Source organism: Etheostoma cragini, chromosome 9 (genome assembly GCF_013103735.1).
Source record: "Etheostoma cragini isolate CJK2018 chromosome 9, CSU_Ecrag_1.0, whole genome shotgun sequence".
Taxonomy (NCBI): Eukaryota; Metazoa; Chordata; class Actinopteri; order Perciformes; family Percidae; genus Etheostoma; species Etheostoma cragini.
This window is the reverse complement of record NC_048415.1, coordinates 22,681,182-22,703,266: the sequence shown is the minus strand read 5'-3', so window position 1 is coordinate 22,703,266 and position 22,085 is coordinate 22,681,182. Positions and strand designations below refer to the sequence as shown.

Here is a 22,085-nt window from a genome sequence, read left to right as displayed (position 1 = left end):
TACAGGTCTCCCTAAAAAATCTATCAGACAGCTGCAGCTGATTCAGAACGCTGCTGCTCGGGTCCTCACTAAGACCAATAGACTGGATCCCATCACTCCAGTCCTCACTAAGACCAAGAGACTGGATCCCATCACTCCAGTCCTCACTAAGACCAATAGACTGGATCCCATCACTCCAGTCTTCACTAAGACCAAGAGACTGGATCCCATCACTCCAGTCCTCACTAAGACCAAGAGACTGGATCCCATCACTCCAGTCCTCACTAAGACCAAGAGACTGGATCCCATCACTCCAGTCCTCAGTAAGACCAAGAGACTGGATCACATCACTCCAGTTCTGAAGTCTTTACACTGGCTTCCTGTGTCTCAAAGAATTGATTTCAAAGTACTTTTGCTAGTTTATAAATCACTAAAACGGTTTAGGTCCAAAATACATTTCAGTTCTGCTACTACACTATGACCCCCCAGACCTCTCAGGTCATCTGGGACAGGTCTACTTTCTGTCCCTAGAGTCAGAACTAAACAGGGTGAAGCGGCATTCAGTTTCTATGCTCCTCATATCTGGAATAAACTCCCAGAAACCTGCAGAGCCGCTGCTACTCTCACTTCTTTTAAATCAAGGCTAAAGACCTTTCTTTTTGATGCTGCCTTTCTTTAAATGACTCTTATTTCTTCAATGTTTAATTTCTTATGCTGCACTTTATTTTTTATTTAAGTGTTTTATCGGTTTTTAATGCTTATGATTTTTAACTGTTTGTACTTGTGTTTTTTTCTGTTTAACTGATTTTGTGTAAAGCCCTTTGAATTGCCCTGTTGCTGAAATGTGCTCTACAGATAAAGCTGCCTTGCCTTGCCTTGCCTAATGTTCCAGCGGATGCTCATAATTGACCTGTAACAGCAAACAAGACTGATAGTGAAAAGAAAGCTAGTTTTATATAGTTTTTACAGATTTTCACACAGATTTATTTGGTACACCAGAAAAGCCTGTGTTATTGTATCCAGCCAGGTAAAAGACAGCAGGAGATTTATGTATGGAGGCTTAATTGTATTTTAATATTATTTTAGAAGTGATATATTGTAGTTATGGCTGATACTGGAGCTGGACCATCACAGAAAAGAAGGAAATTAAACAAACAACTTACAGCTAATATAATGTTTATTATAACGTTGGTTGCTACAACAATCTCTGACCCAGTAACAGTGAAATCCGGTTTAGCTCACGAGACATCCAAAGTAGGATAAGTTACCGTATGCAATACTTGAAATGCAAAGATGCATCTGTCACGTATTCTCTTATTGTAAATGAATATATTCTGTGTGAATCAAACATTCATCCGGACTATATGACCTCCCTGTACCGCTCACTTGGTAATCTACCGCAGACAATAATCCAAAGGGGGCCACTGAAATCAACACAAACTGAAAGTTACATATAGCCACTTTAAGTTGAACTTACATCTGTTTTCTTCTTTTTGACAGCTCTTCTTGCCAGTGCACCCCTGGTGTGTGCCTGCAGCAGGATCACAGCGTCTCTCTTGCGCTTCCATTCCTTTCGGGCCAGGTATCCTCTGGCTCGGGCCTGAAGCACGAGGGCTGCCTCCCGCTTCTTCTTATACAGGAAGTGGAGCTGACGAGACCGAACCTGTGCCTGCAGCCTCGCAAAGCCCAGCTGGACCTAGAAGGAAAATATAATTGAAGGGATTTATTGCATGTCAAGCCTGTATTTTCACGTTGTTATACTGTATATTGATGTATTAAACAGTGACGCACCACTCTGTACAGCTTTCTGCCTTTGTGTCCTCTCCAGTGTTTCTGAATGACAAGAGCACCGGCCTTTTTCCTCAGGAATTGTTTCCTTTAGATGGCATAAGTCCAACAGACATTAAGTTGTAAACTACATGAGCGAATAAGAAAAAAAGCAGCTCATTTTAAAGCTTTTGCCCAATACCTGTATTTGTATCCTCTTAGGACTTTCTGGATCAGAAGGCCTTTCTCATTTAGTTCTTTGATCCGCTCCACCTCGAGCATTGTGTCATGGAAGTCCTGAGAGAAAACAGTAGCAAGTTTTTATTTGGGGGAAATCTTCACTCCCAATGTACAAGTTATAATATAATATATATTATTGGAAATTGTTCTTAAATAATGTGTTTTTTGAGGCTGTACTAAAGCATATTAAAAGGTCAGGGGACCACCAGCGTTGTGTTGCTGCGTTTCAGACAAATCCCTCAATAACCCAAATGGGAACCTGATAGTGGCATTACAGGAAAGGACAGGGTCACCAACGTTATGGGGATTCATAACGAGACAACCCTGAATAAAAACTACATTTAAGTTCCTCCAGTGAATATAATTAATATGGTTTTAATGTAATAGTAAAATTACATATCGGAAATTTCTATTCTATTTCTTTCTTTCGAGGGAAATTAAAAGCACAATTCTGATTAAAATTTAGTGGTATTAGAATTTCAACATCAGGTATTTGCAGTTTGTATGCCTCCACACATATCCATCACTAACAACAGACTGCACATAAAAATGAAAGGCAGCACCTTGAGGAATATCTTTGTCTTGCCAGTCTTCCAGTCGCCCTCTCCAGCAAGCACAGACTCACAAATGCTTTCACAGCATTTCTCTTTACCTTCCTGTAAAATGAATCATCATTCAAATACAGCAAGAGAAGATGAGAAATGGTATCAAAAAGATCACGTTAAAACCTCCAACTTACTCTTTTGGGATCACAGACAGAAGTTTTCAGAAGGACACGGTAGCGAGTCAGAAACTCATCGAATGTGTAGCGGACGGGATACCCAGCTTTGCGGATCCTGATGGTCTCCATCATACCAGAGTAACGGAGCTGGCGCATACACAGCTCTCTGTCAAACAGCTGAGACACAGCAGGAGTGGGATCAGAGTCAGTCACACCAAACTCTGTCATTCATTTTTGGTAGACATTTAGGTAGAGTTTCAGTTTGGTTGGAGTTAATGCAGCATTTTTCTCACCATGGGCTTCTTGAAGTCGTTGGGTTTAATGCAGCGTATGAAATAGGGCTGGCACACGGTCAGTGTTTTCATCAGGGAATCCAGAGACTGACGGAACTGTCCAGTCAGAGTTGGCACACGCTTCTTGCTATCAGACGCTTGCTGTCCGACACAAATAAATGTCAAATAGATTAAGTAATTACATACAATAATTATCACGTTGTATTTTATGACTGACAATATATATGTATGTGTATATATATGTGTTAAATGCTGAAGGTAAAGGCTGCCCGGACCCGGAGGCTGTTGTTGGCCGAGGTGATGATCATCCTGGGGTTGACGCTGCTCTTGATCGTGCTGCTAGACAGAACATCCTGAAAGGTGTGTTTGAGGAGTTTATTGGTGGAGGTCTCCACCAGGTGAATCAGATCCGAGCTGAGCGCGTCACGGTTTTTCTCAAGGAAACCTCAAAACAAGAACCACAGAATAAGAACATATTACAGGACGGGACCTTTATGAAGGAAAAAAAAGACCTATATCCCGATGTTAAAGTAGAACGAAATGCAGAATCACAAAAGTACTCGCAAAGTAACGAGTGTATTTAAATTGGATAAAAGCAACGCAGAGTAAGAATAATCTGTACATGTACAGCAAAATATTAAAATAAACAAAATGTTTAAAATTATTGAAGACTTAGAACACCATACTTCAGCAAATGAAAAAAAAAACTTTTTAAGGCCTAAAATGTGGATTTTGAAATTATAGATTTTCCAATCCGTTCCATGTTCTACATCAGAAACTTCTACTCAGGGCTTCTTTCCATCAAATTGGAAGATAGAAACAGCGTGGCTGGTTCCGTATAACGCTCTTCAGGAGTAAAATAAATTCCCTACTTTCAATGAATTTGGGTGTCTAATCCTAATCTTGTAGCATCTGAAAAAAGGACAAAAATGTAAAAAAGAAAAGAAAAAGAAACGTTTTGACCCAGAAGAAGTAATAAAAAAAAGTAAAAGTTGCATGGTGGACGGTGGGGGGGAAGACAAGCACAACAAGGATCTGTTTTAAACGTACCTTTTGAATCATAGTGGACCTTTCCAGCAAAATGTTGGATTCCAAACTCTGTCTCATAGTTGTTCTTGGGGGCAATATAGATGTTCCCTTTCCCATGGACCTGATTCATTTTTAGGAGTAGGGTGGTATCTGTGCCCTGACAACAACACAGAGGAGAGTTAAAACCCACGTTTCCTTCTTTACTGTAGCCTTTTACGAGCAACAAGGAGGATGTAAACCTTGGGGAAGCTGCTCTCCTCATCAATCAGGGCCAGCATGTTCAGAGGTTTGTTGGCCAATACGTCCAGGGTGCATTGGTTGTCTTTGTAGTCTATTTTCTTCCACACGATGTTTTCACGGGCATACTCTTCCTGCTCCAGTTTGAAAACATGCTTGACGAAGAATTGCTGCAACTGCTCATTGGCAAAGTTGATGCACAGCTGCTCAAAGCTGCAACAAATCAACAATTGCAACAGCACAAGAGGAAAGAAAGAAGGGTGGATTTTAGGCAATGTGTCAATAAACAACGTGTCCTTTGTCTTTAAAAACAGCAGCAATAAAGCTCTGAGCTCATGAGAGTTGTTGTGAACATCAACCTGTTTTTGGTGAAGTTCTCAAAACCAAAGATGTCGAGCAAGCCTATTGACTGCTGGAGCTTGTTGGAATCCTCGGGTGGCTTGTAAACCGCAGCGTTGATTTTGTCCACGATCCAAAGGAAAAGTCTTCCATAAATAGCCTGGACAAATAATACAGAGGACAGCTTTCCATATTATACATAATGCCAAACGATGTTTGAACAAATGAACACAAAAGATACAAATGTCACACACCAGTTCTGTTTCCATCCACACATCTTTATCCATATTAAGTGATTTCAAATGAAAAATGCCTTATGACAACAATAACATTCGATGGAATTTCATGAATAAAGACACAAAGGAAATAAGTTTGGTCTCATTGGATTTTCTCTTGATGGACTTATGTGATATACGCTGATGGAAACGTTATTTTCTGAAGAAATAATGAATTGTGATTAGGTATTAGGTCATTTTATGGTTGTAACCCGCCACAAAACGCAGAAGTAGAAGAAGTTGTAGTTGATGTCCCTTAGAATTTCCTATCTTTCTCACACATGGGGGGGGGGGGGGGGGCATCAAGGAACTCGTGAAGGAAATGGTCAACAAAGGTTAGGACAAGCCGTGAGACGTCCTGGAGGGGACAATGGGAGTTGCTCAGACAGAGAGACATGTCTCAAAAAAAGAGTCTTGCAGCGGTGCCGGGGGGTCAATAAAAGACTAGTTGCATCTGCATTGTCATAGCGATGTGTTGATAGTGTTGTTTTCCTTTTATAGCTTGATTTGTTGCTATCAGCTGGCACATCATTATTATATTCCAACCTGTCCTACTGTATGATGATCATTTGTGGGAAGACGGCGCGATTTTGTCTAGAAAAACGTTGTTCCCAAATGTTTGTTGAGTGTTTTGCAATTCAGAGCAAAAATGAATGGAAACACGTTAAAATGTCTCAAAACAATTCAAAATACCAACCTGACCCTAAAACCGCGTGTGATGTCATCACCACAGGTTCTTATTGGCTATAAAGCCTATTCTCAGGAGGTTTTACCCAACTTCAGATAGTTAGACGGACACGTGGATGGAAACTTATTTACAGTGACATGTTATTACATCCATGCTGTGGCACATGCCTCCATTGTTAACTGTTTCTGCTCTCAAGTGCATTAGCCTTGTCTGTCCTGGCCGGGTTTCCTCCCAAAAGACAGTTTGGGCCAAGAAAGGGTATAGAAAAAATTGTGTTCCGAAGATAACTCAGAAATCTTTTCATCCAGTGTTAACTGCAGATCAATAATATTATGCTATACCATAAGCTTAAAGATCCAATATGTAATATATTTACAGTAATAAATCCAAAAATGACCCCAGATAGTATATCAAGGAAACAAGCTAGTATGAAATACTATCTTTTCCGCCAACAATGCTACTTCCAGTATTTTCTCCTTTTGTAATGTCCGTCCCGTGACGTGATGTCTGTCTGTGTTTGGGCCTGTGTGTTGGTATCAGCTGGCCAGTTGGACAGCCAGGCCGGGTTGCCAGGTCTGACTGTAAACGCGTGATGCCAGAGCGCCACAGCTGTAACGTTAGGACAGCCATGAAAGTTAGCATGTTAGTTAACATGATAGAATGCATGACTATGCTGCTAAAGTTTAGTGTGTTATCATACCAGCATATTCTTCTTCTTCTTCTTCTTCAGCGATCACTCGAGACGAGTAATTAGTCAGTTAATTAATCAGTAAATTTAAGGACATTTGTTCCGTTGATGGATGTTGAGCTAAGCCTGAGAATGAACCAATGGTTCCGTTCCCCACCTTTTTATCGCATGACTCAATCCAACTAGTCAGTGTCTCTGGAACCCATCATGCCAGATGTCTTAGCTTTGGACTAAGCTGGGAGCAGTTCAACCAAAACAGGATTTCCTTCCCGTCTCGGATTACTTCATTTCAAAGTATTCCAGAGGCCAGAAGTTAAAAAGTAATGTTTTATGTAAAACAGCCATAGCATATCAGGTATCATTCCTTGATGTTGTTGAGATTTAAAAGGTTTGGCATCACTGACCATGCACAAGCATCTACCTTGGACAGCTTTCCCATGTGGGAGGGAGGGGCCTAGGGGACCGTTTTGGGCTTTAGCAGAAAGGGGGGGAGGGACTTGGAATTTGTTAATGCTCAAGTCCTGGATCTTTGCAATCCTACTTACAGCACCTTTAACATGAGCTGCATTACCTTTTAAAATATGAAAACCTAAATCCAGACTTGTGTTACCTTGACGAAGGCGTCCCTGCCGTCCACCGCCTGGGCAGAGGTCAGAGCTTTGGTCACACTCTCTCTGGCTGTCATGAAGGAGCGCTGAGTCAGACCTGTCCCCAGCGCTTTGGGATCCACCTGAAGTAACGGGACAAACACAGTCACACGAGGGCACCTCACCTCCTTTATTTGCTTTTTTTAAAAAGAAGGAAAAAAAAGACCAGACTACGTATACCTCCAAAAGTTGGCTGGCCATGGTGGCGTAGGAGGATTTGAGGATGTCACAGCCCTCGAGGTTATTTACGATGGTACCTGAAATCACGCAAGAAGAATATGTTTCATGGCTCAAGAGATGCAATTATTTATTTATATCTACAGGACATGTATCCAGTGGTGGAAAAAGTATTTATATCCTTTACTAAAGTAAATGTACTCATACCACACTGTAGAAATACTCAGTTACAAGTAAAAGTCCTGCATTAAACACGTTACTTAAGTAAAAGTATGTAGGTATCATCAGGAAAACGTAGTATTAAAATGACTCAATGCTGAATAAGCCTCACATTTATTATTTCATCTAATTATTTCAGATGGACCTTTAGGCTGTCGTATTGTTGGCTAGTTTACTTTATTATAAAACATTGTATTTTATAAACTACATGTGTTAAGAGTGCAGAAATCTTAATTAGTAAACTAACTAGTAACTTAGTAGAAGTAGAAAGTGGCATGAAAAGAAAGGATTCAAGTAAAGTACGAGTGCCTGAAATTTGAACTTAAGTACAGTACTTGAGTAAATGTACTTAGTTCCAGTCCACCACTGCATGTTGCCCTCCTTACCCTCAAAGTCTACATTGCCCAGGTGAAGGATAGCAGCAAGCAGTTTGGAGATTTCCCAGGAGTCACTGTCTGTGAACATGAGGATCTTCAGAGCTGAACGGAAGTGGGCGTATTCCTTCACATCATCACGTCCTTCACAGCTGGTGCAGTTACCCTGGTGACATGATCTTAATGTGTAAAAGTGGGATTCACAGTCACATGGAAAGACATTCTGAATTCAAAGTTGGCAGAACTATCTTGAGTACCATGGTCAGATAGTTGTACTCAGCAGCGTTCCCGAGGGATAGAATCTTTTTCTGCTCAGCTGTCATGCCCATCAGCATGTAGTAAAAGATGTGGTAGTTTCTTTCCTCAGGCGCCTGCACATGAAAGCACACGTTCATTACCACTGAAAACGTTTGCCTTGCACCGTGTTGCTGCTCTTTCAAATAATCAGCTAACCGATCTTCCTACCTGACGACAAACTCGGGACTTCTCCAGCAGGTACTGATCAACACGAGCCCCTTCAATGGCCCCACCCTTGGTGAAGTTGATGTCAATGTACTTGCCAAAACGACTAGAGTTGTCATTACGAACGGTTTTGGCATTACCAAAGGCTGAGAAGAAAACAACAAGGTATACCAAAGCAGCTTAAGTCAGAAGTGGGGTTCAGCTGATTATCAACACGTCTTAAAACTGTGTGTTAATATTTTAATAAATAATGATGAATGAAAATAATTAAGTTAAGTTAATGGAGGGCTCATACCTTCCAAGATGGGGTTAGCTTCAAGAATCTGCTGTTCAATCCAAGAGTGCTGGCCACTCACTGCAGACAGGAACTGCAGCATGAGCTTGGTGTTCTCAGTCTTCCCTGCTCCCGACTCGCCACTGATGGGAAAACAAAAGCTCTTGACTGTTTCCCACCCAAACCCCTATTTTAATCTAGAGATGGTCCCATTCCATATTTTTCTTCCCATTACAGATTCTGATATTTGAACCGATACCTGGCATATTTTGTACTACTACCCCTGTATGGATGTGATAGGATTTCTATCTCTGTTGTCGGTCTGGCTCAGCTTAAACTATCAAACAATGATCGCCACAGAGTTTTCTTTTTTTACCCAGTTTGACAGTCAGTTATAACGGAAAAAGAACACATATAAACTACTTTAACGTAGAGTTTCTTCAGGGCTTTATTACGTGGTATGGGATCGGTGCATAAGCTCCAGTACTCCTGATACCGATACCAGTGTAAACAAATAAAATAAAACAATAGAAAACATTTGGTCAGACTATGCTGATGCAGTTTACATGCACCCATCAGCTTCTTTGCTTTAGCCATTATAATCTCTACAGCAACGTTTCCTTACTGAACCCTTTAGAAACATGTCAACTTTTACGAGAAGCAAAGCATTTTGTTCATTCATAACATTTTGATTCAAAAGCTACCTACACATCAATCCTGCTCTCTGAAAGTTAACCTTTGGAAAATCAGCTTTTAGTTTCTTAGCACCTTACAATTGGAATAATCTTATTAGTGGCACCTTGGTTCCATTTCACTAACTGATGGTTTCAGTTCTATATGTTTTAATGTTGTCTTTGTTATGTAACTATTACTAAACACATTGTAAACAGTGTGGTCCCCCACCCCTCCCCAGTCTAAATAATGAGTTGGAATCAGCTTCAGACAAAAGCAGACCTGACGACACAGCATTGGTTCCTTCGGCTGCGGCGCATGTTGAAAAAGCAGCTGTCTGCGATGGAGAAGACGTGCGGCGGCAGTTCACCCAGCCGTCGATCTGTGTACATGTGCACATGCTCAGTGGTGTAGATGGGCAGCAGCTGGTAAGGGTTGACTGCAACCAGAATGGAGCCTGTGTATGTCTTAAAACAGAGGGGGGTGTTAACTATCACACATTGGCACAGCTGATGAATGTTTGTGTGTACATGAGTATAAAACAGTTATTGTGTATCCAGTGACCCTGTTGGGTTAGGGCTGCAATGCATGGGATGCATGTTTTAAATATAACATAGTATCTATAATATTGGATTTAAAGATCATGAAAAGCTGTGTTTATAATTTGAATAGCCAACACAAAGGACTATCAGCCCAAGTGAAATGTTGCCCCAGCATTCAGCAGAAGTATTGTTATACAACAAATTGGCCTGATTCATTATTGAACAAACACTGCTTAGCTTTGACGACATAAAAACACTGGGACGTTCTGTTTCAACAGAGGCTCATTCGTCTCTATGGAGACAAATAACACTGTGATTAACTACAGGGCAAAGTCCAAGATAGAAGGCCACCGACAGCGAGAGAAGACACAGGCGAGGGAGCATTTCTGCAGTAGATTACGGACATCATAAAACTAGGCTCAGAGTGACTCTGGTGAATAGAAACCTACATAGATGATGCCTTCTTTGTGTCGCACCAGGAGGTTCCTGAGGAGCCCTGCCTCATTGAGATCACCGAGCCTTATCATGTCATCCACACCCTTCACAGAGGTGGGGTGCATGGGCCGGATGGTGCCCTCCGTCTTCTTCTTGATCTTGTGCTCCTGTATGTAATTCATGACAGTGTTGAAATTTTATACAAAGCTTACACTCGTTGAAAAATAGCAAACTCTCATGAGGTTTTGTACCTTTCCTTCATCATCGATGAGCTGAAGCTGTCCGGTATCTGTCACCTTGACCTCCGCCCCGATCGGCACCCCCACGCCAGTGTCCACCCATACAAAATCCCCCTAGAGGAGTAAAACCAGAAGTTGTAATAAAATGTGCCTTACTAACAGTTCTAAATCTAACTATCTGGGCATCATGGATTTTAGAATGATGTGTATATATTACAGAGACACCCTTTCTTACCTTACTCAAATGCAGCATAACATAAACCTGGGTTGAGTTTGTAAAGAAATAAGAAGATATTATCATCTTAAACACCTGTTACCAAACCAATATTACTCATGACACCTGACGCTTTAATAGTGTGGCCAGTGCCTCACCCTATTTATAGCAACATACTGTAGATAAGATATAATGGAATTTAAAAAACTTCCAATTACAGTTTTGGGGGCATTGAACACTGCCAGCTTTTCATTTCGAGTGGATACCTTAAGCACATTTAAAAAAAAGATGATATCAATATCACATTCCCTTTGAAGACACTGTCATGAATGAGTTTACATAGAATCTCCTCATAAGAGCACAGTGGAAAAAGATAGCCATCATTATGCTGTAGCTTTGGAACCAATAAGACCGTGACATTGCTGATTTAAAGACCCGGCTGTGTGTGTTACCTGAGAGTAGTTGTCTCTGTGGTAGAAGCCCCTGCTGCTGCTGCTGAAGGAACCTTTTTTTGAATGACTATGAAGCAGGAAGCAGGGAGGTATCCCAGGAAACACTGCTTTATGGCCCTTTGACTTTGCTCCTGCAAAAGTAGAGTGTGTCACCAAGCACCAGACTCAAGGCATATACTTAATAATATCACAGAGAATCTCTGCTTTTCTCCCAATGACTGTAAATCTACGTTAAATATCCGGTGGTAATGTTAAGATGATAAACATGTTCTTTCCCTTCCAAGGAACACAAGTGTGAAAATGCACATTTGGCTTCACAATGGTTGATAAGTAGAAAAAAGGCTACAGTAGAACAGCTAAAAACTAAATATATGGCAAGCTAAGTTCACTACATACATGTTTGAAAATATTTTCTTTGCTAATCTCATTAGACACTGTATATTGGATAACGATAAACGTCAAAAAACAGTGTATTCTTTGTGGACAGAATCCGACAGCCGGTGTCAGAGATCCCACTAAAAGGCGAGATTACACAAATGCCAGTAAATGGCTTTTTACTGATTCATAAAGTGTCATCACAGGTCAACATGCTGTGCTGTATTTCACTAATCATGCTGTAAACAGCAGATAGAAAGAAGAATGAGTGAGATATGAGAATAGGACCTTATCAGGTAAAAGCTCTCATACCATCCATATGAGCTGCATGGTCTGGGATTCTGATAGATCAGACTGACAGTTTTGGAGATGTAGAACATCGGAAAGGCTTAAAGGTTAGATCAGTGTCTGAGCATGCTCCTTAAGAAGCAATCTCCCAGTCTGTCCTTAGGCGTGGTCTGTTTATCTGGTTTGGAAACAGAATGTGGTTTCATTTCTTATTATAAACATTTAAAGCAGATAGTAAAAAAATGTTTTTAATGAAAGTGTTAGAAGGAAAACACTAATAAACAGAGTGTATCTGGTATGTTTAAGTATCTTTACTATAATTACACAGACAAAAACAATGTACAACAGCTTGATGTTTTGGGCTCACTTCATCTTGTCGTCGTCATTATCGCTGTGACACTCTACAACATGAAGAGGCGCACATCACACGGCACAAAACGTTTCATCGAGTACAAAACTGGAAAAGAACCGGGTCAATGGAAACCAAAAGCACATTTACAGGGATTTACATGAATTCAATCCACCAGAATGATCACACAAGGATACTCACCCCTTTCAAGCACAACACTTTCTGAGACCAAACGATGATATAGTTTTCACCACCATGACGTCCATTTACTTTGGATTAAGAAGATGATTGTTGGCAGTTTAAATGTAAAGTTAACTTGGCATTATGCATATGCAGCATGTTCTCACTTTGAGACAACCATCTTAGGTCACTAATCATCCCTTAAGAGCATTTTGTGGATATTACATGTATTAAATCTGACACATTTAGGTTCTCTCCTAGTACTTTTTTGTCATTATTTTCTAGATTACACCTAAACTTGGGGCTGGTAACTACAAAAATGCAGGTGTTTGGAGAAAAAGGGGAAACAGTGACACTTTTCTTTGAAAGATATTTTAAGAACATTTAGACAGCACGTGGAACAGCTTTCACGTGTCCCAACTATTATTTCATGTACACGTGACAAAATGAAGGCACAGGTTAATGAAAAGAGCACGATTGAGATTAGCCTGTATACACACAGCTCAGTGATGGACTCCTTTTTAATTGTTTTGATTTGACCCATTCAAACCCAAACCCTAACTCCTATGTGGTTCGCCTTAACTGAAATACTTTCATCACTTTTTAATACGACTGCATTAAGTGCCAAATATCACAGACACCCAATGCACCAGTTCAAACAATGTTTTAAAAGACGCAGGATTTAAGTTATTAAAATTGTTCTCTGGGGTCTTCAAAATTAAGAAAAAAAAGGGGGGAGGGGTTGGAAGGGGAAACAGTGACAGGGCTGTCCAGTCGGACACTCTAATGCAACCTACAATGCTCCACGCTCAATACGTGCGCTGGGTCTAGAATGAGAACCTATTCCTGGCGGGGTTTTCTGCTTCTTTTAGCCTTCCTGTCACTTCTGTCTGTCTGCTCTCAGGCAGATAGGGAGGGTGCGTGAGATTGTTTGCAGCAAATCTTAGCACCAGATTCTGAGCAGCTCCTTCCTGACAGAGGAGAAGGGCCAAGCTTATGCCCGTTCTTTACGCTTCAGTTTGGACGACTTCTTGACGGAACCGTTCTTGTTGAGCAGCTTCAGCACTTTCTCCTTGTGGTCCAGGACTTTCATCATGGTGTCTCTGGCCTCAGTGACCTGGTCCATCACCAGTTTACAGCGCTGCATGTTCCCCTGAGGACACACGCACAAACAGTTACGGTAACCAAAGAGAGTGGACTGGTAGTTCACCTGCCCAAGTGCCCTTGAGCAAAGCACCGAACCCCCAACTGGTCGGGGCGCCTGTTCATGGGCAGGGCATCCCTCTCACTCTGATCTCTCTATGTACTGTATAGGTCCTGGGTTTTTTTTGTGACAAAAAATAGCAATATCCTCTTGCATGGTTAATATAATAAGTAGGTCTTCTTCTCCTTCTTCTTAAAGGCCCATTTATGCTGAATTTCTGGTCCCTACTTGTATTTTGGGTTTCTACTAGAACACGTTTACATGCTTTAATGTTCAAACACATTTTTTTCCTCATACTGTCTGTGTGAATTTACCTGTATTCACCCCGCCTGAAACGCTCCATTTTAGCGCACGTCTCTTTAAGCCGCCCACCTGAAAAATGGCCTGTCTGCTCTGATTGGTCAGCGTTTTCCGGAATTCTACATCGGTAAATATAATATAGTTGTGACATCACAACCGTACAGAATTCCTGACGGCTTGTTTCTGTATACGGGTTGTGTGCATTTCTCTGTGGATTGAGCATTTTGATATTTATTTAGCACCTTGACTTGCTTTATTATCAAAACAGACATGGTAATCTGTATGCATTTTTTTGACAATATGGAATATTTAATGGCCAGTTGCTATTAAATTGCAATTGCAAGATCATGCTCCTCTACCGTTTAGTTGCATTGTTTTTGCAGTTTTGACACAGAGAATATTATTTCCATTTACTTTTAAATTCTTATGAAAGAATCAGTGTTTACCGCTGCTGCCTCATGTATGGGTACACTTGTGTGCTGCTGTCACATGAAAACCAGTGTGGACTTCTTTAAGGATCGTGTCTGGTTTAGGCCAATAAACAATGGCTATAATAGTAGTTCATTTTCATTGAATTTGTATAATGATACAATGATAATGTTTGCGAACAAAACCAATTGGAAATAACTGAGCAGAGAAATATATATTTGAAGGTCTGCAGTCACAACGTTACCTGTATAAGCTCGTTGATTCGGTGCAGGTCATCATCGGAGCCCGCTCTCTTCTTAGGAATCAAGCCCTCCTGGAGGGTGGAGAGGCGGCTGTACACATCATGCTCCAAACTCGACTACAGAACAACAACAAACACAGCGGGGTTAAAGAAGTCATGGACATTGAATGCACAGTATCACTAAAAGACACCAGTGAAAGTGTTGGATCAGTTACAAATAGGGTTCTTTCTGCAGGTGTGGGGCCAGCACTCACCAGCTGCCTGAGCTGTGCAGCACACAGGTGAATTTTCCAGCCTTGTGCTCTGCATGCCACTCCTCTCTGGTTGGCCATATCCTGTAAGCTGCCCTTCTTTTCCTCTGAGAGAAAAGAAAAAGGATTGGTGTGAGAAATTAAGAGCCAATGTCGTTTGTTTCTCATTTGCTGTATCAAATAAAGGTGGTTTTGCACCGTAAGCTACTGACCTTTGACCCGGATGTCGCTGTACCTCTGAAAGTGGTGGTAGGCAGCTTTCCAGGGGTTCCTGTAGTGTCGCAGAAGAGTAACAGGTGGCCGAGGCCTGACGGGTACATAACGCACTCCTTCCTCATCTGGAAGACAAGAACAAGCGATTACAAACGCTGATTACACACTTTAACATCCCCACTGTGACAATGGATTGGATATTACATACCAACATATTCCCTTGGTGGAGATTCCCGTCTCTCAGCCCTGCCGGTGATGGGCCTGCCTGGAGCCTTCTCCTCATCTGTGCTGTTGGTCTCCACCATCTCGCTCTCCTCTGTAGAAATAACATGCTGCTGCTTGCGGGGCTTCTTCCTCGGGGAGGCCCCAGGGATCAGGTCTCCTATGGCGGGCGTGTTTAGGGTGGAGGCCTGGCTGTTGAGGGCCGAGGCTGAAGACAAGTTTGAATTGGGATCTGAAGGGAAGAGTAGAAAAACATTGGTTTGGGTTTCCTAAAGACCAGTACAGACACACTGGTCTGCAACCTTCTGAAACAATGCGATGTGACAAGACAGTGTATCATCTCCATAGCAACGGCTCTTGGTACTTCCGTTCTAACTTGTCAGGCTTTTTTTGTAACTGGATATCGTAGTGATGTATTACCATACATAATCTTTGGTGAACTGGGCTTTATGTTTCCCAGAATTTTACATTTAATCAATTTTCCTGCCGATTGATATGCTCCTCACCTGGCTGTGACGTTTCCATGGTCTCCACCTCATGCTTAATTTTCAAATCTGGGCAGGCGGAGCTGGCAGCACACGCTGCAGTGCTACTGGCTGCAGGCTGAGTGGGGGAGGCCACAGTGTTGGCCATCGAAGCAGGGACGGGGGGAGTTACAGCCATGGCTGTTGGCAGGGCCGAGAGGACGGTGGAGGGCTGGGAGGGAGGAACAGGCCCCGGCGTAGCGAGCATGGTGGGGATGGTTTGCTCTCCCCCCTGAGAAGACAGTGCCTCCACTGTAGCCATGACAGGAGGGGCCACCGCCATGTGCACCTCAGCTTTGGGTTTCACTCTGAGAGAAAAAGAGAAGGTGTCAGCTTACAGACTCATATCAGAGCTTAAAACGACCAGTCGTGATCCATGTTGGCAGAGGCTCACCCTGCAGGTCGGGGAGATCCTGCTCCCCGCACGCCACTCTCAATTCTGCTACTACCGGGTTCACTAGGCTGGGCGGGGATCAGGTTCTTACGGACACATCTGAAACACAAACAAACGGGACTGGTTTGGTAGAACCTTTTTTGGAGAGTCTAATGCTGACCGTCAACCTGCTAGGTGTAAGAGCAAGGCTCTCTGTCCTAGAGAGGACAGAGAAGCTCGCTCTTGTATATTGACAGAGAGCAGAGGTCGCAGAGGTCACACGGTTTCATTTCTGTCAGTGTAAAATAAATAACGTTCTGAGTAAATAGGTATATATTATTTTTACAGCTGAAATTATTTTTTGTAATTACAGAGGGAGAGTACCGAAAAAAGTATTGTCACTTACCGGTAAGTAAGCAGGCGGTATTCATGAGGTTGAAACTTTTAAAGACATGTTTGAGGTTTAGTAGATGCATACGCCAATATTCCAGTAGTAATACTCACCCTTCATTAGCAGGCTTTTTGCGGAGGATGCTGGGTCTAGGGGAGGAGACCAGAGGCGGGGCTCCCCCTACTCCTCCCTGGGCGTGTGCCTGCACCATGGTGGCAACTGGCTGGGTGGTGCTGAATGTGCTGCTGATGGGGCTAGCTACAAAGCCATCAGCCAAAACAACGCCTGTAGAAAATAGAACATGCATTACCAACAGCCCCCCCACTCAGCACCATGTTGTTTCTACTGAGGCAGTACAGATTTAAGCCTGATTTATGGTCGTGTGGAGGCTCCACGCAGGGCATTCGCCGTAGCCTACGTAAGTGGCCTGGTGTTTATACTTGTGCGCTGGTGTGTGTGTGTGTGTATCGAGCTTTTTAAGAGAATAGCAGGGACGGCACGTGTGTATGTGAGTGGGGAATGTGTTGTAGAGAAAGTAGAGTCCTAGCAAGAGGAACAAAGTGTCTCCCCTGTTCCTTCTGACCACACTGGGACATCTGCAGCAGAAGAAGTTAACCCTCTCCTTGACTTCATGTTGTTTATGGAGAAGGAGGACCAGGAAATGAGTCATGGGAAATGCAACGCTACCAAGCCACGGCCAAGACACGTGCGTTGCCACGATGTGTAGTTACATTTTTGAACTAGAGGTGCACGATAGGCTACGGCGTGGGTTTGTGTCTCCACGTACATAGAGACACGGTGTAGAGTTTACACAGAAGTATAAATCCTGCTTTAGTGATTACCAGGTTTTGCTTCAGACTGTGCTTGCTGCTGCTGAGTGACTATTGGAGCCTGCTGTAGTCCTTGTGCGCTGATTGGTGCAGACGTGTGCAGGCCCTGCACTCCTATTGGTGCAGGCTGAATGCCCTGTGCAGTGATCGGCGCCTGCTGGATCCCTTGGGTGCTGATCTGTGCAGACGGGAGACCGATCCGGTCCACTGCCATCAGCTGCATGTGGTTTAGATGGACAGTGGTCGCCACGCCTACTCCAGCTTGGGTGGGCAGCGCTGAACTCGGAGCTTGAGGAGTGACTTGTTTAGAGGGAAAATAAAGTTAAAAGGAGATCTTTGTGCTACCAAGTTGCATGTTTAACCCTTCAGTTAAACATTTCATAAGTACATAGTTCAGAATATTTTGTCAACATCAGTCAAATAATAAAGGGCATATTAAACCATTGCAGCTGTGATTACCAGTATAACAACGTTGGTTAGCAGAGCTTACCAGGATACTGGCGGATGGTGGACACAGAGCTGCTGATGGGGGTGTAGGTATGTGTCAGAGGGTATGACGAGGAGTACGCCGGCAGGAAATACTGGAACTGCACAGGCACCGAAGGCCTTCAAAACAAACATTCAATACAAGTACAACACTCATCGTCAGCTGAATAAAGTATCTGTACTCATAAAGTACACCGAACTACTGGGTGGATTGGCATGACATGACATTGGCACATGATGATCTACTACCACTACTACCATGATGTCAACATCTTAATTTGTGAAATCCTGCTAGGTATGTAGAACTTTTAGAATACATGTTTATGTTAAAATAAACATGCACTAAAACATAGGCCCTATTATGCATGTTTTAATTCCGTAGTATAACATTGTGTGCTCACCTGTTGTCACTTCTTGCTTCCATGGTGACAGAATTAGGAGATGAGATATGGCCTGGAATGGGGATGAGGTTGGTTCTCTCCCCAGTGTAATCCGACTGCACACGGGATGAAGAGTGTGCAATGGGCTGAGGGACCACTTTAGCTGTAAACAACACCAAACACCACAAAGACTCCATTCAGATCATGATAACACCTCCTGCTTGTGAAGTACACCACTGTGTTCCAACCTAAGACGCAGAAGAGCCAACTTACCAACAGGGATGGCAGAGGTGGTTGATGCTGTAGCATGAGAGGAGTGGGATGCCATTGTCACTGTGACAATAGTGTTACTGGACATTTGGCTATGTGGCACAGAGCCTATAGAAAGATGACAAGATAATCAGTCGTTTGTATAAGATTAACTGCACAATTTGCAGTCTCATTTTGTGTTCCCTTAATCAAACCTGCGAAAGTTTTGTGACTAGCTTATAAACACTAATATATATAAAAAGGCAATACCTATTGTTGTTGTGGATGGAACAGTGTTAGTGGCAACTATTGGTGCCACAGTAGCGGCAGCTACCGGTGTTACAGGACTGAAGATGGGCTTCTGTTGGGAACAAAAATATAAGAGCAATTATTAAAGTCACTGTATTAAATGACCATTAGAGCTGTAACTGTCAATTATTTTCTCAATTAGTTGTTCGGTCTATAAAATATCAGAAATAAAATGTGGATCAGTGTTTCCCAAAACCCAAAATGACACAGAGGAAGAAGAAACCAGAAAAATGTCATCAACCATTCATCATTTTTGCCGGCAGCCATTAAGAAGCAGGAACCTGTGTCATGGTGTGCGGAGGCTGAGGCTTTTGAGCTCCAATTGCAGGGTGAGACGGCAGCGTGATCCTGGTGGCGGTGTCACGGGATGTCTGAGACCTCTGAATACTGACAGCGGTGGCTGGAGGGGGGTGAATTGTCAGCCCTGGTCGCCTGGAGGAAAAAATAATTTTCCCTTTAGTGCATCAAATTGGGCACATGCATGGTCCAGAGGGTCCAGAGGGATTGGTCAGTACAGAACCGTTCTCACCAATTGCTTCTAGTACTTACACACACAGTATCTCTACTTAGGCCCTAATCAATACATTATTGGACTGCTACTTACCCATGTGCCAGCTCTGCAGAGTGTGTGACTGCTGGGCTGATTACTGGGGACTGAGTTCTTGCTGCTGAAATGGGGGCCACTACAGTTGGAAGCACGGCGGAAGACGTTGTTACAGTAGGGCGGGACTGGGGACGGTGAAAGGATGACACTGTTACACACAATGTTTCTCGAGGTCCAAAAGGATACCAACAATTCTTTAGATAAAAGTACACCCCGGTACCTGAATAGTCTGGTGGATGATGTGTTGCACTGTGGGCTGGCCGGGGCCCGCACTTGCTCCAGTGGCTGGCCGCAGGACCGTTTTGGGGTTGGACATAACAGCTGCTGCAGCCGCCCCTTCAGAAAAAAAAAGAAACAGACCTTTGTAGAGAAATGCACTGTAAATGGACTACTATTTCAGGTACAAGCAAGCATCAGGCCTACCGTACACTTCCTATTACATCAGGCATACCTCGGGGTAAATGGGATGGGTAGGTCTGAGGAGGGACCGTAGGGGTCCCGATCTGCAGCGCTGGGGCACTGCCCCTAATGATCTGAATGTTTGCTGGCATTAGGTGGTGTAAGTTGCTAGAGTGACCCTGAAACACAATAAAAGCAGTCCATAACTTCAATCATCAGCAAGACAAACAAAGACAACAACATACACTAGCAGCCGACTCAGTGCACTCACCTGCTGACCACTGATAGTCGCCACAGGAATAGACGGGGTAGGAGCAATACTGCTCTCTATGGTGACAGTAATGTGACCCGGCACCTTGGAGGGTATGGGAATATGACCCTGGTTGGAAGCTGGTGCTGGGGCAATTAGACGGCTTGGCATAGGTAACTTCAGGACTGCCTAAAAAAAAAAAAAACATCTCTGAACTTTAGCCCTGAAGGGTGTTAAGTGAAGTTAAAGTTGAAGTCAAGTTGAGGGAATCCAGAAATGTTGCAGTAAAACCCATTTTTATTAGGTAATTATAACGATAGACAGTTTGCACACGGCAGGTATCCTTATCAAGTTGACAGTGAATTGTATTGGTGGGCCAATATTTCAGCACCTTGGAAATGACTGCTGATTTATTACCATGGCCTTTTAGAGCACACCTTGCACAAAAGAAAACAAATTATCCTACCTGATTTTACAAGTATAAAAATAACACATCAACTAGATCTTTTGTTAAAATCCAATCTCCAAAGATTGAAAAAGCAGTTGCTTTGAACATATTTTTGTTAAAATACATTTTCAGTCCAGGAGTTCATTACTCCTAATTAAATTCCATAAACAGGAAGTACTCAAAGCTATTTAGAAAACAGAAGAGTAATCAGTTTACGGTTCTCTAACCACAGAATGGATTATATCTCTGACAACTTGTGTATAATTTAAATATGTTCATCTCACACTGAAAACTCCCTACCTTTATCTGTCCCTCTGTGAGGACCGCAGGCTGGCCCGGTGGGAGGTGGACAGAGGGAGCAGGGACAGTCACAGGTGTGCCAGGCTTGATGGCCACGGTTTGGGGAGTAGGCTGTGGCTGGCCAAGCGTCTGTACTTGTGGGTAAGGTCTGACCACCATGGTCTCCTGCTTCTCATCTCTGAACGCCAAGCTTCCTCCGCCCCCAGCATGGGGGTGATCCTGGTGCCCGTGGTCAGCGTCCCGACTGCTGTCAGCATCTGCACCAGAGAAGCAAAAAACTCTTTGATTAAACATGTACTTACATGTGTCTTCCTCACCATAAATCAAAGATCCTGCAAGGCATTTCAGTGGCAGTACACTACCTGATGGATTTGACGGCTGCGTGATAGACACCAGGTTTCCTGCAGCAGTGATCTGAGGTGCCCCCCCGCTGGAAGTAGGCAGCCCGTGTCGGGGGAATTGCTGGGAGCTCATTTGTACAAATTAGGACCTACAATAGTGTGAAGATTGTACACAGATGTCAAGTAGCAGACACTGAAGATTTCATTAAGATGTTAAGTCAGTTGATGATTTCCTCTTATATTAACCGTGTAGGACGGCTCCAACCCCATCTAACCATTGATTTCCTCCTATATTAACCATACAGGACGGCTCTAACCCCATCTAACCATTGATTTCCTCCTATATTAACCATATAGAGCGGATCAAACCCCATTTAACCATTGATTTCCTCCTATTTTATCCATATAGGACGGATCCAACCCCATTTCACCATTGATTTCCTCCTATATTAACCATATAGGACAGATCCAACCCCATTTCACCATTGATTTCCTCCTATATTAACCATATAGGACGGATCCAACCCCATTTCACCATTGATTTCCTCCTATATTAACCATATAGGACGGATCCAACCCCATTTCACCGTTTCCAGGCTAATGTAGCTGTTTACCAGCTAGCAAAGGACACAGGAGCCAGTCGAGAACTACACGTTAACCAAATGGCTTTGATAATTATACATAACAATATAAATACAACACAAGACAATAACATTTTAGTGGACTTTTGTTTACCGTTATATGGGCAACAATAAATGATAAAACTGCTCAACCACAACTGCTCGCTGCTTATCAAATATCAAGTTTAGGTGCAAGTACAACATCGATTTTCGACAGGCTTCATCAAAATGAGCAAACGCGACATCTGCTCAGTCCAATAATGCTTTCTGAGGTCAGTGGTTTTGGTTTGGAACCTTTAAAACTAAAATGCTACCTTGTTAGCCAGTTATGTTAGCTAGCAGCAGGCTAACGTTGACTCGCTAACCCTGCTGCCGCCTGCTTTTCTTGCTAAATCCTGAACTTTGTAAAGGGTACAACGACGTAAACTTCGTAAGGCTAATTAAACAACCACTTCTGGACGTGTGTGCAGATGTTACCGTGTTGTGAAGGTAGCAGGCAATGGTCGGTTTGTGGATTACAATTTTTCCATTCGTCTTTTCTTTTTTCCAACATGTAAGCCGGAAGA

The 22,085-nt window shown here is 42.8% G+C and overlaps 2 protein-coding genes across 2 annotated transcripts in view; both read right to left on the bottom strand.

The window, feature by feature from the left end:
* Window positions 1–11,140, bottom strand: part of LOC117949852 (unconventional myosin-VIIa) — a 27,299-nt gene extending 16,159 nt beyond the window's left edge. Inside the window, exons 1-21 of the mRNA XM_034880376.1 lie at window positions 10,964–11,140; window positions 10,533–10,570; window positions 10,310–10,411; window positions 10,073–10,225; window positions 9,364–9,548; window positions 8,431–8,552; window positions 8,139–8,281; window positions 7,931–8,044; window positions 7,686–7,839; window positions 7,084–7,160; window positions 6,867–6,986; window positions 4,626–4,765; window positions 4,269–4,479; window positions 4,051–4,186; window positions 3,276–3,445; window positions 3,001–3,141; window positions 2,726–2,884; window positions 2,550–2,642; window positions 1,949–2,043; window positions 1,771–1,855; window positions 1,457–1,675 (exon numbers count right to left, since the gene is read on the bottom strand). Coding sequence (XP_034736267.1) covers window positions 1,457–1,675; window positions 1,771–1,855; window positions 1,949–2,043; window positions 2,550–2,642; window positions 2,726–2,884; window positions 3,001–3,141; window positions 3,276–3,445; window positions 4,051–4,186; window positions 4,269–4,479; window positions 4,626–4,765; window positions 6,867–6,986; window positions 7,084–7,160; window positions 7,686–7,839; window positions 7,931–8,044; window positions 8,139–8,281; window positions 8,431–8,552; window positions 9,364–9,548; window positions 10,073–10,225; window positions 10,310–10,411; window positions 10,533–10,550 — 2,637 coding nt within the window. The 5' untranslated portion in view covers window positions 10,551–10,570; window positions 10,964–11,140. The remainder of the gene's footprint in view (window positions 1–1,456; window positions 1,676–1,770; window positions 1,856–1,948; window positions 2,044–2,549; window positions 2,643–2,725; window positions 2,885–3,000; window positions 3,142–3,275; window positions 3,446–4,050; window positions 4,187–4,268; window positions 4,480–4,625; window positions 4,766–6,866; window positions 6,987–7,083; window positions 7,161–7,685; window positions 7,840–7,930; window positions 8,045–8,138; window positions 8,282–8,430; window positions 8,553–9,363; window positions 9,549–10,072; window positions 10,226–10,309; window positions 10,412–10,532; window positions 10,571–10,963) is intronic.
* A 777-nt stretch (window positions 11,141–11,917) lies between these two features.
* sap130a (Sin3A-associated protein a) lies at window positions 11,918–22,085 on the bottom strand. Its single transcript, XM_034880410.1, has 21 exons — window positions 21,997–22,085; window positions 20,921–21,048; window positions 20,559–20,815; window positions 19,832–19,999; window positions 19,613–19,739; window positions 19,382–19,497; window positions 19,162–19,286; window positions 18,839–18,989; window positions 18,519–18,609; window positions 18,273–18,377; window positions 18,021–18,162; window positions 17,624–17,739; window positions 17,146–17,433; window positions 16,417–16,588; window positions 15,934–16,032; window positions 15,522–15,847; window positions 15,002–15,247; window positions 14,793–14,918; window positions 14,584–14,687; window positions 14,333–14,446; window positions 11,918–13,308 (listed from the first exon to the last, which is right to left on the bottom strand). Exons 2-21 carry the CDS (start codon window positions 21,030–21,032, stop codon window positions 13,150–13,152), a joined length of 3,144 nt encoding a protein of 1,047 aa, XP_034736301.1. The 5' UTR covers window positions 21,033–21,048; window positions 21,997–22,085; the 3' UTR covers window positions 11,918–13,149.